The sequence below is a fragment of the Cyprinus carpio genome, chromosome A15, assembly GCF_018340385.1.
Source record: "Cyprinus carpio isolate SPL01 chromosome A15, ASM1834038v1, whole genome shotgun sequence".
Lineage (NCBI taxonomy): Eukaryota > Metazoa > Chordata > Actinopteri > Cypriniformes > Cyprinidae > Cyprinus > Cyprinus carpio.
The window spans coordinates 5,183,015-5,199,256 of NC_056586.1; the positions used below are offsets into that span (position 1 = coordinate 5,183,015).

At 35.9% G+C, this 16,242-nt stretch overlaps 2 protein-coding genes across 2 annotated transcripts; both read right to left on the reverse strand.

Annotated features, from left to right (window-relative positions):
- Window positions 1–78: 78 nt before the first annotated feature.
- On the reverse strand, window positions 79–3,022 carry gpr171 (G protein-coupled receptor 171). The gene is made up of 2 exons (XM_019069838.2): window positions 2,849–3,022; window positions 79–1,808 (listed from the first exon to the last, which is right to left on the reverse strand). The coding sequence occupies exon 2, from the start codon at window positions 1,502–1,504 to the stop codon at window positions 554–556; it is 951 nt and encodes a 316-aa protein (XP_018925383.1). The 5' UTR covers window positions 1,505–1,808; window positions 2,849–3,022; the 3' UTR covers window positions 79–553.
- A 786-nt stretch (window positions 3,023–3,808) lies between these two features.
- On the reverse strand, window positions 3,809–10,895 carry LOC109052410 (P2Y purinoceptor 14-like). Its single transcript, XM_042770832.1, has 3 exons — window positions 10,780–10,895; window positions 8,318–8,751; window positions 3,809–4,877 (listed from the first exon to the last, which is right to left on the reverse strand). The coding sequence occupies exons 2-3, from the start codon at window positions 8,749–8,751 to the stop codon at window positions 4,181–4,183; spliced, it is 1,131 nt and encodes a 376-aa protein (XP_042626766.1). The 5' UTR covers window positions 10,780–10,895; the 3' UTR covers window positions 3,809–4,180.
- Window positions 10,896–16,242: the final 5,347 nt, after the last annotated feature.

A 16,242-nucleotide genomic window follows, 5' to 3' on the forward strand; every position in this document is an offset into this window, starting at 1 on the left:
TATTTAAAATGTTATTTATTAAAAATAAAGTCATTAAAAAAAATCTTTATAATCAACCCATAAAATTTGAGAAACACACCTAATTTATCGATTTTATTAGGAATTTGGGATATGGAATACAAATTATACAAATGATATCCCACTGAATGATCAATAAATAACACTAAAAATATATTAAATTCATGCTTGATGTGCGCATTGTCCTTGGGGTGGTGGAGTCCTGGCTCTCGGTTACGACAAACCCTCTGAGCAACACTGTAAAGTCCATCTTCTGTAGATTTAGTCATATTAGAAGGATTATGTATACATATATACTGTATATATATATATTGCTTCAAAATGTTTATGAACTAGAATTTCAGCTGATATTTTGGGCCATTTTTGGCAAAAGGTTCTTCTCCGCAGACTTCAGTCTTCTGCTTTGTCGAATTTATTGCTTTTCCTACATTACCAGTCCCCAGTTTCTCAAGAAACTCTTTCTTGACCCTACACTGACATTCAGCAAATGGCTTTGCACTGGTACTTGGTCCATAACTGTCCTCCAAGTGAATTTTCACTCTGTGTCTGCAGTCGGAAGGCTGCCTATCTTTGAGAAGGCCTTTGTGATCTGATGCCTGAATGCACGGCAGATGACAAAGTACAGCACTGGATCGAAGCACAGGTGCAGGATGGCAAGGAGTAGAGTCGATTCTTTAGCCAGGAAGAGATTCTTCCTTAATGTGCATTTGGTGATGACCTCTATCTGTGTAAACGTGTATGGCATACGCACAATGTGGTATGGCACAAAGCACACCACGTATGCCAAGGTCACCAATGCGATGTTAATGAAGGCATGTTGGGCACTAGCCTGTTCCTCAGTGTCAGATTCACGCCGACCCCAGAGCCGCTTCAAAACCAGGCCGTTGGACAACAGCACTGCTACCGAGGAGTTGAAGAAGATGGCCATGCCCAGAAACACAGATAAAGCGTGCCAGTGCTTGCCCAAATCATCTTTTAAGTCCGAACATCTTAGCCCAACCTTGTCTTTAATGTTTTGTTTTATAGGGATGGCCATGTTGGGCACGTTGATGAAGAGCACGAGGAACCAGACCACCGAAGACATCAGCACCGCAAAGCCCACTTCTTGTAATCGCAGCAGTTTGGAGCTGCGGGTGATCTGGAGGTAGCGCTGCACGCTGACGAAAGCTAGAAAGATGATAGACGCGTACATGTTGATGTAGATGAGCGGCGCACTCACTTGGCAGTAAAAGATGGTCAAACTCTTAGATTCGTTGCCCAGATCTTTGGCAATCTTGACAGGTAACGCCAACATGAGGAGGAAGTCGGACGTCAGAAGATTGATGAGGTAAACATTAATGCACTTTTTAGCACTTCGGCTGGTTATGAAGGCCCACAGCGCCACCAGGCTGGCAGCCATTCCAATCAGGAAGATGAGGATGTAGACTGTGGCGAAGGGCACCATGTTGTCCTTGACCACACAGACACTGGCATTTGCATTCTCCATTTTTGGATCTGGACTGTGTGAACTTTAAACTAGGTCTAAATAAGTCAAATCAAGACTATGGAATAAGCACGTTTTAGTTCTCCTTCCTTAATCACGTGATTACCTTTTAGGTCTTATCAGAACACCGATAATAATCTAAGCTGATCTGAACACAGTTCTGCCTTTCAGTTTACCGGAAAGTAAAAGTTATCAGAGGAGGAAGTGGTAAATCCCCTGTTCAAGCACGCAAAAGCATTTTCCTGTTTGCTTGAGCAAGGATATGATGTCACCTATCAGCATAACACAGAAATTTTATGTAGCAGTCCTGGAAAGAGACAGAAAAAAAAAAAAATTAAATAATTAATTATTCAATAAAAGTCAATAAAATAAAATTATTCAATAATAGATAAGTTGGTAACACTTTATAATAAGGTTCTATTTATTAACATTAATTACATTAGTGTTTAAATACATAGAATAGTAAATACATAGAATAGCAATTCTATGTAAATTTCATAAATACATAAATACATAGAATAGTAATTAAAAATACACAGAACTAAAAAAACAAAAATCTTAGTTAATGTTATTTTTTAAATACATTATTAAATGAGAAGTTGTATAAATATATATCTGTTCATATAATGGACTTGAGTTAGTTACTAGCTACTAGTTCAAGTGAAGCTGCTGCAGGAAATGTTCATCACTGCTTTGAGGTCAAATTAATCAGTAATATCAAATAAAAAGGTAGCAAATGAAATCATGCTCCTATCACACTCCACAGTAATAATACAGACAGTCAGTTATAAAAGTTATTAAAGTGTATTTGTTTTTAATATTTTAGCAGGGTTTTGTGATAACAAAACATTAATTGTATGCTTTTCATTTGATATAAATATGACAACAATCAAAAAAATACATAATCAAAGTTAACTTTGTTAGCATATTCTACAAATGGTGATGAGAAAAACCTTGGATATGCTCTTTAGGGAAGTGAATCAGATTGTGGTCATTTAATGAGCTGAAAAAGGAAACTCGTCGATATTCTTGGACATAAACTAGCGGTGGAACTTGGAATGATGTCTTTTTTATTTAATTTATTTATTTAAAACTGTTCTATTTTACTTTTTTCTTTAATAAATATATTCAATTATCCTTCATTGCTCATTAATATAATGCACATTATTTGTAGTTTCCCATACCTGTCTCCTGATGTACATATCATAATCATCATTCTGATTACACATGAGGACATCAAAAATCAGTCCTCAATTTAACATTTTAGACTAATTATCAGATGCATAAAATCTGAGAAAGAAACAGACGCATGGTGCCTCGTGTCAGAATAAGATTTTGATAACTTACTGCATGACCAGACTGGCTTCTCCGGCAGACATCAGATCAGACGCTGGAGTAATGCGAATCTGCTCTCTAGCTGTATATATTTGTTTTGTTGAATGATCCAAACAGCTACTGAGATGCTTGTTCAGAGAGTTTCTTCACTGCCTCAACTACATTAAAAATCCAGTTTCTGTTTTGTTTGGTTTCAGTTATATCAGCCAACGGAGGAAAGCATTTACCACACCTACAGTGCTGTGCAATGACGCAGCGGAAACGTTAACTTTCCAGATTGTATGTATGTAGACGACCACAAACCACTAGTCTATGGCTCTCGTTTGCATGCACTATCTGTGCTGTAAATTCCTGGTTTGAAAGACAACAGGTGGGTTTTGACTTTCCATTCAATGTGTTGAACATAAAAGTTGCACTGTTAGTGTCATTTCACATCAAATCAAGTGTCTGTAGCCCAGTAACAGTCATTAAGTCATTAAAAACACCAAAGAGAGAATCCAATAAGATTTGTTTTTCAGATGCAGTTTTGCATAGTATTACCAGGACAAATTGTTTGGCCTTCAACCAGATATACTGTCAACAACATGTAATGCTACCATTGAGGTATTTCAAATCAGTTCACTTCAGGTTTACAGTTTTAAGAGAAAATATCTCAAAATACAGTACTTCCAGTAAAAGGGCGTGACATTTAAATAGGAGAGAAGTCATTTCAAAGTGTTTTTCCACTGTGATTAACCAGTGTTTTTGACAATTTACCAGCAAGGCTTTATAGTTCACCAAATTAATGCACAGTTCCTTTTCTCAGCATAAGACAGCAATAAAGCATTAAAGTAGACAACAATAAAACATATGTATAAGCTAAAAAGCCAACTTTAACATTTTATTATTAAACCATTTTTATTTATAAATGCTGTATTTTTTTATAGCAAGCTACATACATGTCCAAAATAAAGACAATTAACAATATTTTCTCTGTTATGTTTATTCATATATTAGTGATATTGCACTAAAACTTATAAAAGCATATCCACAATTCCGGTTTCTGGTTTGGTGGTCAGGTAGAACAGATGATAAAATCTGCATGCTGTAATCATAACGAAAGAGAAAATAAAATGTTGCATGCGAAAAAGGAATAAACCTTATGAGATAATGTATTACACTGTGTTAGATTTGATGAGTCATCATCTACATCGCACAGATCGTTTCATTGTTAGTAAGACAAATTGAAATCCCTCCAGGGAACTTTTGTTAGGTAAAGAAAAAAAAAGAAAAAAAGTTAGCCTGAATGCACTGTAAGTCACTTTGGATAAAAGTGTCTGCTAAATGCATAAATGTAAATCTGTATTAAGTGACACTTTCACGTCGTAACGTGGATATCTTTGTCTCAATGTAGCTCAACATGTTGTTTATTCTTCTTTGCTGGCCTCTATCATCGCTGTCTCTCTGAAAATCTGACATCTTCCTGAGGCTTAGCTGAGCTCTGAAGGCCTTGCAAAAGATAAAGTATATAAGTGGATCCAGACAGGCATTTAGCACCGATAGCAGGACAGACAGCTCCTTCAGGACGTAGAACGTCTGAGCCATGCAGGGTTTCGTCTGAGGTTTGATGAAGGCGTAAGGCAGCCTAACCAAATGGTAGGGCACAAAGCACACACAAAAAACCACCACAAGCACCAGCATGTTACGCTTCGATTTCCTGAATTTATGGCTTCTGGATGTGGTCTGTGTGGACAGCTGAGCCTGTCTGATCTTTTGCAAAGTGCCCCAGTACATAGCAATCAGAGACACCAGCACAAAAGTGAAGAGCGCCATAGACACACTGTGAGTGACTTTGTAGACCAGACTGAGCTGGGGACTGTGTAAGGCCTCGCAGCCGCTTTTCTCAGGCTTCTGAACGTGACCCCAGGAGGTCAGGAGAAAGAGGATCAAGTAGATAGAAGACACGGCTAACAGGGAAAGCCAAGTTCCTATGGAAATGTGTTGAGCTGTACGAACCGTCCGCAGAGCATGAGTCTCCAATGGCCGGACAATCTTCAGGTACCTGAGATGAGAGTAAAAGATTCATATAATGTCATAATACATAAATAAATACAAATTAGTTATTCAAAAAGTAACAATCTTTGGGGGGGGGGGTCCATGCTTAATGACCATTAAAAGTAAACACATCTGAAGTAAACACATCTGCTTCAAAATTTGCACTTGTGTGTAATTTATGTCATAGTAGAGCGACATGTTCAAGTATCATCATTTTTTGAAAACCCTGATTACAAAAACCCATAGGAAAACCTCAAAGGAACCCATGGCAAATTAGTCTTTTGTCATGACTGCAGCAAAAAAAAAAAGTGGTGAAAGTGAAAGTGAAAAGTGAAAACGGACCATCCACTATTAAAGGGATACTCCACCCCAACATGAATATTTAGTCATTAATCACTTACCCCCATGTCTTTCAAACCCATTAAAGCTCCGTTTGTCTTCGGAACACAATTTAAGATATTTTGGATGAAAACCTGGAGGCCTGTGACTGTCCCATAGACTGCCAAGTAAATAACAGTGTCAAGGTCCATAAAAGGAAAGTCGTCATCAGAATACTCCATCTGCCATCAGACATGCAATCTGGGTTGGCAGTCTATGGGACAGTCTCAAGCCTCCAGGTTTTCATCCAAAATATCTAAAATTGTGTTCCGAAGATGAACTGAGCTTTTACGGGTTTGGAATGACATGGGGGTAAGTGATTAATGACACAATTTTCATTTTGGGGTGGAGTGTCCCTTTAATAGTAGTCATTTGGGAATATTGTTGACATACTCCCCTTTTAGCTAGTATGATTGTTTTACTCTTTGCAATGCATTATAAGATAATAAACAGTATATGCAAAAAGTATATACACACAATAAAACAGAGAACATTTAGCAGTCAACGTTACTTATTCTTAAGCACATAAATTGTAAATTGTTTAAAGTTGGGAATTTCTCTTGCATATTAAAAAGTTATGTTCATATTTATCACGGTAGCGAACATCAAATCGGCCAAAGGACGAGATGCTCAACATGTATTACAAATGTCAAAATGTACCCATATTGAAATCTGAATAAAAGTTTATGCTTTGTAATGTATGTGCATATAATTCGCCTTGTACACACTTTAAAAAAATTTAGTGTGAAATTGCAGTACATTCCAGGTTAATAATTGCATTACTTTCACAGTAATTTCAGAGTAGCACTTCTCTTGTATCTAACTGCACTCTCAGAAATTTCTTGAGAACAAGTAGCGTCATACTGTGTTTCTACAGAACAGATGAACTCTGAAGGAACACAACATGCAATGCAGCATGAATAGATCATGCTGTAGAGTCAATGCAGCATGCTGTTTTGGTTCGCTTTTAGCAGTTTGTGATGTTGGTTTATTTTGTAATTTTGGTTTCTGTTGTAAGTGTTGATTTTATTAGTTGTGTGTTTTGTATGTCGTTTCCCAGCAGTTACTTCACTATTGTGAAAGATCCATCCACAAGATGTTATGAATATGAACAAAGATATTGATTAATCTTCTTGCTTAAATAATGCTAAAATAAAAGCTTCATGTTCATGTCAAGAATAGTTTGAATATCTTAAAGTCAGGCAATCAGCTTATTTCATATTCTAACTTAGCATCATTTTAACAAAAGAGATCAGAAATTTGAACACAAATACATAAGGTCAAAGTGCCCAAACAATTGGGATCGACTATCACCATTATGGTGACTTCAAAACAATTACAGCAGTAAACATCTAAATTTCTCACCATAACACAGTTAAAGACAACTTTCTAATGTGAATTCACAATGAAACAAGAACAGTAAATTACAGTGATGTTAGCATCATTCTACTGTTCATTCACAGTCATTTGACAGAAAATGACCAGCATACATTGATTTCACAGTACATTTCTGATTACAGGAATATATTGTAAAATAATACTCTTTAATCCTGCAAATTCCTGGCATTTATTAGAAAAATTAGGATATAAATTAGGATATTTTACCATAATTTTATTGTCATTGGCGTTTTTTTTTTTATGATCTTTAACCATTATTTCCATTAATGATATAACGTGACAATAACATTTGGCACCCTGTGCTGCATGCATTTGACAGTTTTGTGTGTGTGTGTGTGTGTGTGTGTGTGTGTGTGTGGGCCATGTAGTTTTGGATTTTGTTTTCCCTTAATAATAAAAATCTTCATTTAAAAACTGCATGTTGTGTTTACATGTGTTATCTTTGACTAATATTTAAATTTGTTTGATGATCTGAAACATTAAAGTGTGAGAAACATATAAAAAAAATAAGGTAGGGGACCAACACTTTTTCACACCACTGTGTGTGTGTGTATATATATATGTATATACTGTATATAGTGCATGACTGCATACAGAATTTAAGATATATATTTATTTCCAAGATGATGCATTGTAATATAAAATTTTAGTATACAGTGCAACATAGTAACAGAGGCTATATATATTGTAATGTTATATATATATATATATATATATATATATATATATTGCCGGCAGCCATATCACCCTGGAGCCCAAGACCGCTTTCCCACTGAAGCTAAGCAGGGCTGAACCTGGTCAGTACCTGGATGGAACACCTCCTGGAAAACTAGGTTGCTGCTGGAAGAGGTGCTAGTGAGGCCAGCAGGGGTGCGCAGCCTGTGGTCTGTGTGGGTCCTAGCGCACCAGTGTGTTGATGTGGTGGGGATATTGTATTGAAGCACCGTCCTTCAGATGAGACTTTAAACTGAGGTCCTGACTCTCTGTGGTCAGTTTTAAAAATCCCAGGATGTCTTTCGAAAAGAGTAGAGGTGTGACCTCGGCATCCTGGCTAAATTCACCCATTGGCCTCTGACCATCATGGCCTCCTAACAATCACCATATCTACTGATTTGCTTCATCACTCTGTCTCCTCTCCACCAATAAGCTGGTGTGCGGTGGGCGTTCTGGCGCAATATGGCTGCCGTCGCATCATCCAGGTGGATGCTGCACACTGGTGGTGGATGAGGAGATACCCCCTGACAATGTAAAGCGCTTTGAGTGCCTAGAAAAGCACTATATAAATGTAAGGAATTATTATTATTATATTGTAATATTTATTGTATATTCGAATCAACTTTTGCTACTAATACCAGATATGTTTATTTAATATTTCCTGATATTAATATTTTCCTAATGTTTTAATATTTAACATATCCTTAAAACTAATCCTGTGCAACTGATGCCTGCAAATCAGGTGATTTCAGGTCAAGGTTTTGGCGGTCAGTCAAGATGCCCTCTGTCAGTAGGGAATAGGAATATGGCCTGATCACCCTATCAGGGTTTATTTTGCGATAACAACTGGATTGATGTAAATGACAAATTCCACAAAAAAAACAAACAAAAATGAATATCAATTTCTTTTATTGTAAAGTACGTTAGGTTATGTTTTTTCTTGCTTGAGTTGCATACCTGTTTGCAGCAATAAAGTCCATGAAGAGAATGCTTGCATACATGTTTATATAGAATGCTGTTGCTCCAAAGCTGCAGTAAATATCACGCATTATATCTGAACTGTTGGCATAGTTAGCAATGCGCAAAGGCAAACAAAGGCAAAGGAAGAAGTCAGCTGCGGCCAGGTTCTTCATATAGACTGTAACACTGGACTGGACACGCTGATTGGTGCAGAAATACACCCGCATTGTGACACAGTTAAGGACCAGACTGACAAGAAAGAGTAGTGAGTATGCAAATATGAAAACAGGGTGGGAGGGGATCTTTGAAAAATCACAGGAAGCATTTGTTTCTGCGCGAGTCGTGTTTGCTTCTGTGGTATCACTCAGGCCAGTGGTGAAGCTGGTTAGTGTTGCTGCAGGTCGAAGAATTTGAGAAACTGCTGACTCCATCTAAAAATGCACAAGAGAAACAGGTTAAAGTCACCATACAGTACATTGTAGACTGGAATTTATTTATCCATAAAGCTCAGCAAGTGAAATATGGTTTAACTACATAATTCTTAGAATATCTAATTCAGGTTAAAGTAAAATACTAAATTACACATTTTACTATTTACATAATTGTATTATTTTTTGAGTGTATTTTTTTTGTTATGTATGTTTGGTTTTTTTTTTATATATATATATAAGGTTAGTGTATGGCTATAAAAATAAAACCTAAAAAATACCATTACGGTGGATGCATCCGAAATCGCATATTCTCTGGGCTGGTACTCCTTTTAAATAAGTTATTACTTTGTGACTGTTAACAAAAAAGTATGTTTTATATAGTACTATATGAATGTGCGTAGTATGAATTGGAGCCAGGTGTACTAAATGTATTAAGTTGTCATTATCATTTGACCTATACAGTGTCGGTTGTGTCACTTCACTGTCATTCACAAATCCTCTCTTGTGGCCTCATGGGATAGTAAAGTGTCTACTGGATGGACACTTCAAAATCTCATTGATAGTAGAAGGTTATCCGTAAACTTTTCACCTAATGTTCTATGAATAATGTGAATTGGACATATTACTCTTTTCAAATTCTGTTTTTCATCTGTTATATACAGTAGTAGGGAAGAGTGCAATTTCAAATGCAGCCATGGATTCCTAGAATGTTAGAATGTTTCAAAATAAATAAAAAAGGAAGCATTTTCTAAAAACTAAAAAGCTCTAGTCACACAGGATGTGTTCTTGTGTTTAAAGATAAAGCTGAACAGAACGTAACAGAATGAAACAACATGAGATTCTCAAGGTGCACTGAGCTTCTTTTATCTTGATACTCTCTTATCACTGTGCAACAAAACAGCTAAAGACAGCTATCAGTCAGCATGTGCACACTGACCAACTGTTTTAAAATTACCGCATCCTGCATGCAAGACCTGAGTCAGCCTTAGTACAGACTGAATCAGTTTCACAACTCAAAAATGGATGTTCTCATATATAAAAAAAAAACAGCTTTTTACATCGGTTTGCTCTTCTCCTTCTTTCTGTGCTCACATATTGTTTTTTATACAGACAAAAAAAATTTTTCATTTAAAATACTGTTTAGTCTGACAAAATCAACACAATAATATGCTTTGATTTCAGTTAATGTATATTTACATGTAAAATTATCACAGAAAGCAACAGAATGTCCTTTTTTTTCTTTTTTCTCTTTTACACAGCACACATCCTCATTCTGGGTGACAAACCATAAGAAAGATGGAAAAATATTTCGAGCGATGAAGCCAAGAAATGTAAAAATTCAAAACCTGAAATTTTACAACATAAAATGACTGGACAACAACACAGACGGTTAAAAATATCATTATATCATAATACACTGTTGCAAAATCAGATCTCCATCGTTCTCTTGCAGTGCTGAGGGCTGCATAATGTGATATTTGTCAAGTTCAATGACTGATAGAAAGCTTCTCTTTAATAAAGGTCAGGTCTGTTCACAGGGGCCACTTTAAGGTGCTCTTTTCTGTGACACAAATGTTACTGGCATTAAACTGACAGTGTCACTGTGCCTATACTGACGCTAACATTTTTATACTGTATATAATGCCAAGCATTCAAAAAAGTTGTTCATTAGCAACTAAATGTATAATCAAGTACACATCAAACAAAAAGTAATATATTACTCAGTTCATTTGACATTTAGAACAAAATAACCACAAAATGCTCTTTGAAGCACAAGCCATTTCTTGGTAATTACACATATTACATTAAAACTTAAGTTCCTTAGCACTGAGAGGTAAAAGAGCTTGGAGAAATTAAAAATGTTGTGTCTTAACAATAAATGCATGATATAAACAAGATGTAAGTAACAAACTGCAAACTCTTCCCTCAAATGCACCCAACAATGTTTATAGTAAAACCTTAACTGCAATTAACAAAAAAAAAAAAAAAGCTAAAAGCTATTTAATTAGTTAAACACATTTAGCTTACTTGAAATTCTCACTTGTAGCCAAGCTGTCCACCGAGCTTTGATCTAGAGTTTGTCTTTTTAATTCACTCCCTTCATAAGTTCCTTCTGTAACATGTTAAGAGGAAATTGGGTTTTGTATGTATCTCTCTGTGTCAGTGCATGCGACATAAGTCAAAGAAATAAAAAAAATGCCAGCGCAGATAGTTGGGTGATTTTGTGGTGACATGAAAGACACTGACTTTATAGATTAAATGAACAGTTGCAGAACGAAACTGTGGGCTGTAATAATATGTTTATTTTTTAGTCATTTGCAAGTCAAAGTTGTTTGGTTCCCATTTTGTTTTCTCAGAAACAAAATGCAGGCCGTGTGTGTTGTACTTTAAAAGTACTATAAAAGCCCATACTGTTGGAGTGGTTTGCTTTGGAGGGGTTTGCTTTTTGAGGTTTGTGTTATGCTGTTGTGAGTTTTATTTCCAAAGTGAATAAATGACTCATTTTATGAGTCATGCCTAGGCAACACTCTGTTCCCACCATGCAAATAACTTGCTGTAGCTGTGGGTCATCCTGCATAATAAGTGTCAATGTCTCAGCCTAACAAAGAACCTTTCACTGAGTAATGTTCAGTAAAATGGTAAGAACCTGCTAAGTTCCTGTCACTTCCAACCTGTTTGCAACCTGAGACTACTCACTTGTGAGACTAGTGTCAGTATAACTGCTGATGTACATATAGTCATGCTGGTTTACTGCCATCTAGTGGAGTCTCTTTGAAATGACATTCATTCAACTGCATTACAACAGGCTGGAGTTTCCCAACAGTATGTTCTTGCACAACCTGAGGCTGCAGTTTCAGGTGCGCAGTTCTAGGACCCTAGTTTCTTTGTAACAGCGCCACCTACCGAATTGAATAACAAAAGATGGATGACATGGACAACAATCAGAGTGAGTAATTTTACCGATTTTCAATTAAGTTTTATTTTCTAATGTTAAACCGATGAAAAGTTTACTTAGCCAAAGTGAGAACTTTTAAGAAGTTATAATTAATTTCCTTATTGCTAGTTTTATTGATTATTACGACATTCTTAATTTGTGGCCATGATTTAATTAGGCTAAACCTTGTTGACATGACTATAATAAGTAAATCTAACCAGAACAATTAAACGTATTAATAATTAAACTTAAAAAGATGATAAAAGCATGTTGATGTGAGATGTGTCAGATTTACCTTTAGCTTACTGTATTAGTGTGAAAACTTGTTTGATACTCATTGTTTTAGCATATTAGTTAAGTATAACTCATCTTTCATAATTACACTGGGCTCACTGCTTGGTTGCACCACAATACAGTATGTGATATTAGCCTGTCGTTTTGTCAGAACTTTAGATTAATCTTGTTGATGTTTGAAAGGTATGGCCAGCGGTTTGCCTTCTGGACTGATGAGGCCCGGAAACTTGCTTCAAGCAACTCTTCAGCCAGTGTACAGAGTGCTATCTCTAAAGAAGTCCACATCCAGGCTGTGGATGACCACACTGCAGAGGTAAAGAGACTGCTGGACTTCATTGTAAAGTTACAGTGATCTGAGGAGCATTTGGTGGTACTTTAACAATGTTCACATTTAATCATCATTACACTCTAAAAAATGCTGGGTTAAATATAACCCAGTGCTGGGTTAAAAAGGGACCAACCCATCGGTTGGGTTGTTTTGACCCAGCGGTTGGGTTATTTTGACCAGAGGTGGGTAGTCCAGGGGTCAGAAAGTAAAAGTCCTGCCATATTTTTGCTCCGTCCATGAACTCAGCAGCTGATTTCACCAGAGGAGGAACCAAGTCATTCCTTTCAAGTCACAAACGAGTCTCAAGTTAAATCCCAAGTCCTCAAAGAGTTAAAGTTAATGAGATAATTAAGTGACTTGGTGATTGTGCATTAGTGATGAACACATGCTGTTTATTGAGAATGACAGAGGATCAGATGTTGATGTTTTATTGGTTAAAATGATGCCACCATCATGGAGATCAGTGTTTGATTTAGTTGTGCTCTTGACCCTTGACTTATTGCGCTAGATCTCTCTCTCTGTAGAAATGCATGTGGTGTTTTACAATGATGAGATATTTGCTGTTTATATGTGATGAAACAAGCCTCATGAGATGGCCTGATTTCATTTAAAATAACTTGCTTACATTTACATGTTCAGGTTTTGCATAAAGAACTATGTGAAACTGCAGAACACTGTTGTTCTAAAATATATAGTGAATTAATTTTAAAAAAGAAGTGTGTGTGTGTGTGTGTGTGTGTGTGTGTGTGTGTGTGTTGTGTGTGTGTGTGTGTGTGTGTGTGTGTGTGTGTGTTGTGTGTGTGTGTGTGTGTGTGTGTGTGTGTGTGTGTGTGTGTGTGTGTGTGTGTGTGTGTGTGTGTGTGTACATATAATACACCAAAAAAAAAACTACTATACTATTTAGACACAGAGAGACATCAAGAACCAGTATATGAATCTCAACAATGGTGACAATCAACAAAATGCTTCATGATGCAATGAATGCTGGGTAACACCATAGTAAAAACTCCCATCATGCACTGCAGTATGAAAAATTATTGTCACCACTGTTGAGGATAGTATGATAAATGTTCATGGCTAAATTCCTGAGCTGATATAGTTTTTTTTTTATTCAATATTGACACATTAAGGTGGCATTTGTTTAATATTTTTTTTTTGTAGTTACACAGTACCTGGACAATAAACCAAAGAGAGAGACCGCTTTACGATGTTTATTTACCATGAGTTATTAGCAGAAATCACAAGTTACTCTGCTACTTTCAAGCTTTTGATTCAGCAATGCACAAATGTTTGCTGTGAAACAATATTGCAATCGCTTAGAAACAAACTACTTTGAATTATTAAAAGGGTCAAGAGACTAATTAAAGCAAACCTTGACCACAGTTATGGTGGCATCTTGTGTGCGTTTAAAAAAAAAAAAAAAAAATCAGTATATTTCATCCAAGGCTGTGCCTGGAGTCGGTTGTAGTTCTTGTGTTTTTCTCTTTCTTCAGTGATGTTGATTGTTAACAACAGCTGTTCATCACTAATTGTACAATCATCATTTAATTAGTCACTTAATTATCTCATTAACTTTAACTCTTTGAGGACTTGGGATCTGACTCGAGACTCGTTTGTGATGTGAAAGGAATGACTTGGTTCTCCTCTGGTTAAAACAGCTTGCTGAGTTCATGGGTGGAATAAACATATGGCAGGACTTTTACTTTCTGACCCCTGGACTTTATACCTCTGCCAACTGCTGGGTCAAAACAAACCAACTGTTGGGTTGGTCCCTTTTTACCCCAGTGCTGGGTTATATTTAACCCAGCATTTTTTAGAGTGTTTGGGTTGTTCCCTTTTTATGGTTATTCTAGGGACTTATTTGTATTGAAGGTTAGTCAAGGGACTTTTTTGTTTGCATGGTGTACTGCATATGACAGCAACACAACCGAGCTTCACAGATCAAGTGCAGTTCATCTGAGGTATGGCAGACCATGTAATGTGTTTGTGTGTGTCCTGCTCCTGCACTTACAAAATCTACTGTATAAACTGCATGCTGGTGCTACTCGTGTATGGACCAATGTAAAATGTAAAAATACATTTAAAATACATTATAAGGGTATTATTAAAGCATTATAAGGAATGAATAATGCATTATAAGAAACCTTATAATATGTTGCATCGTCTTAATAATAAAAAATCATAAGAACAGTTTAATGTATTATAATACTTATTTCTGGTTAAGTGTATGATTATTTATAACCCACAATGAACATGTTGCATCCACTTAAGTTACAATGGATTATAGGTAGGTCTCATATATTGCCATTGTTTAAGATCTGCACAATAACTTAGTACATCTTATTAGTGTTTTACTTTATGAAATCATTCCAAAATGCTTTAATGTGATCTTATTATTTATAGATGCTCTTTGTCTGCTTTAAGTGAAGCAACTTCACTGTACTTAAAGCAGACAAAGACCACTTATAAATAATAATACTTTTTCACAAACAGCCATAGATCAGATATCAGATCAGATGAATGTGTACACATTTGCTTTGAACTATTTTTATTGTAATATCAGTTTGATTATTTTGATGGTAACCTTTAGACAACTGTTGATAACTAACTCTGCAACTACATGTCAGCTAGCAGTCATTAGAGTAGTATGTCTGCTAAATATCTGCTAACACGTTTTTTGATGGGTTCCCCAAACTGACTATAAGTAACTTTGCAAGAACATCAACTTATTCTACCTACCCTCACCTTAACTAAGCCTACTAATACTCTAATGAGAGTTAACTGACATGTATTTGCAAAGTTGCTTATAGTCAATAGACTAAAGGGGACCACCAAAATAAAATGTAATCTAAAAAAAAAAAAAAGAAACACATTGCATTTTTTAATTTGAAAGTATTAAAATTGGTCTTAAACTAGCTCACAGCAATATTAATATTAACATCACGGGAAACACATTTAAAAAACATTCTCAAGATACTGTCCAGATCTTAAATAAACAATGTCAAGATAATCTAATATAAATTAAGTGGGATTATTATGGTATTCATTGTGTGTTATACTGTCCAGATCTTAAATAAACAATGATATAACCCAGTGCTGGGTTAAAAAGGGACCAACCCATCGGTTGGGTTGTTTTGACCCAGCGGTTTGGTTATTTTGACCAGAGGTGGGTAGTCCAGGGGTCAGAAAGTAAAAGTCCTGCCATATTTTTGCTCCATCCATGAACTCAGCAGCTGATTTCACCAGAGGAGGAACCAAGTCATTCCTTTCAAGTCACAAACGAGTCTCAAGTTAAATCCCAAGTCCTCAAAGAGTTAAAGTTAATGAGATAATTAAGTGACTAATTAAATGATGATTGTGCATTAGTGATGAACACATGCTGTTATTGAGAATGACAGAGGATCAGATGTTGATGTTTTATTGGTTAAAATGATGCCACCATCATGGAGATCAGTGTTTGATTTAGTTGTGCTCTTGACCCTTGACTTGTTGCGCTAGATCTCTCTCTCTCTGAAGAAATGCATGTGATGTTTTACAATGATGAGATATTTGCTGTTTATATGTGATGAAACAAACCTCATGAGATGGCCTGATTTCATTTAAAATAACTTGCTTCCATTTACATGTTCAGGTTTTGCATAAAGAACTATGTGAAACTGCAGAACACTGTTGTTCTAAAATATATAGTGAATTAATTAAAAAAAAAAAGTATATGTGTGTGTGTGTGTGTATATATATATATGTGTGTGTGTGTGTGTATATATACATATAATACACCAAAAAAAAACTACTATACTATTTAGACACAGAGAGACATCAAGAACCAGTATATGAATCTCAACAATGGTGACAATCAACAAAATGCTTCATGATGCAATGAATGCTGGGTAACACCATAGTAAAAACTCCCATCATGCACTGCAGTATGAAAAAT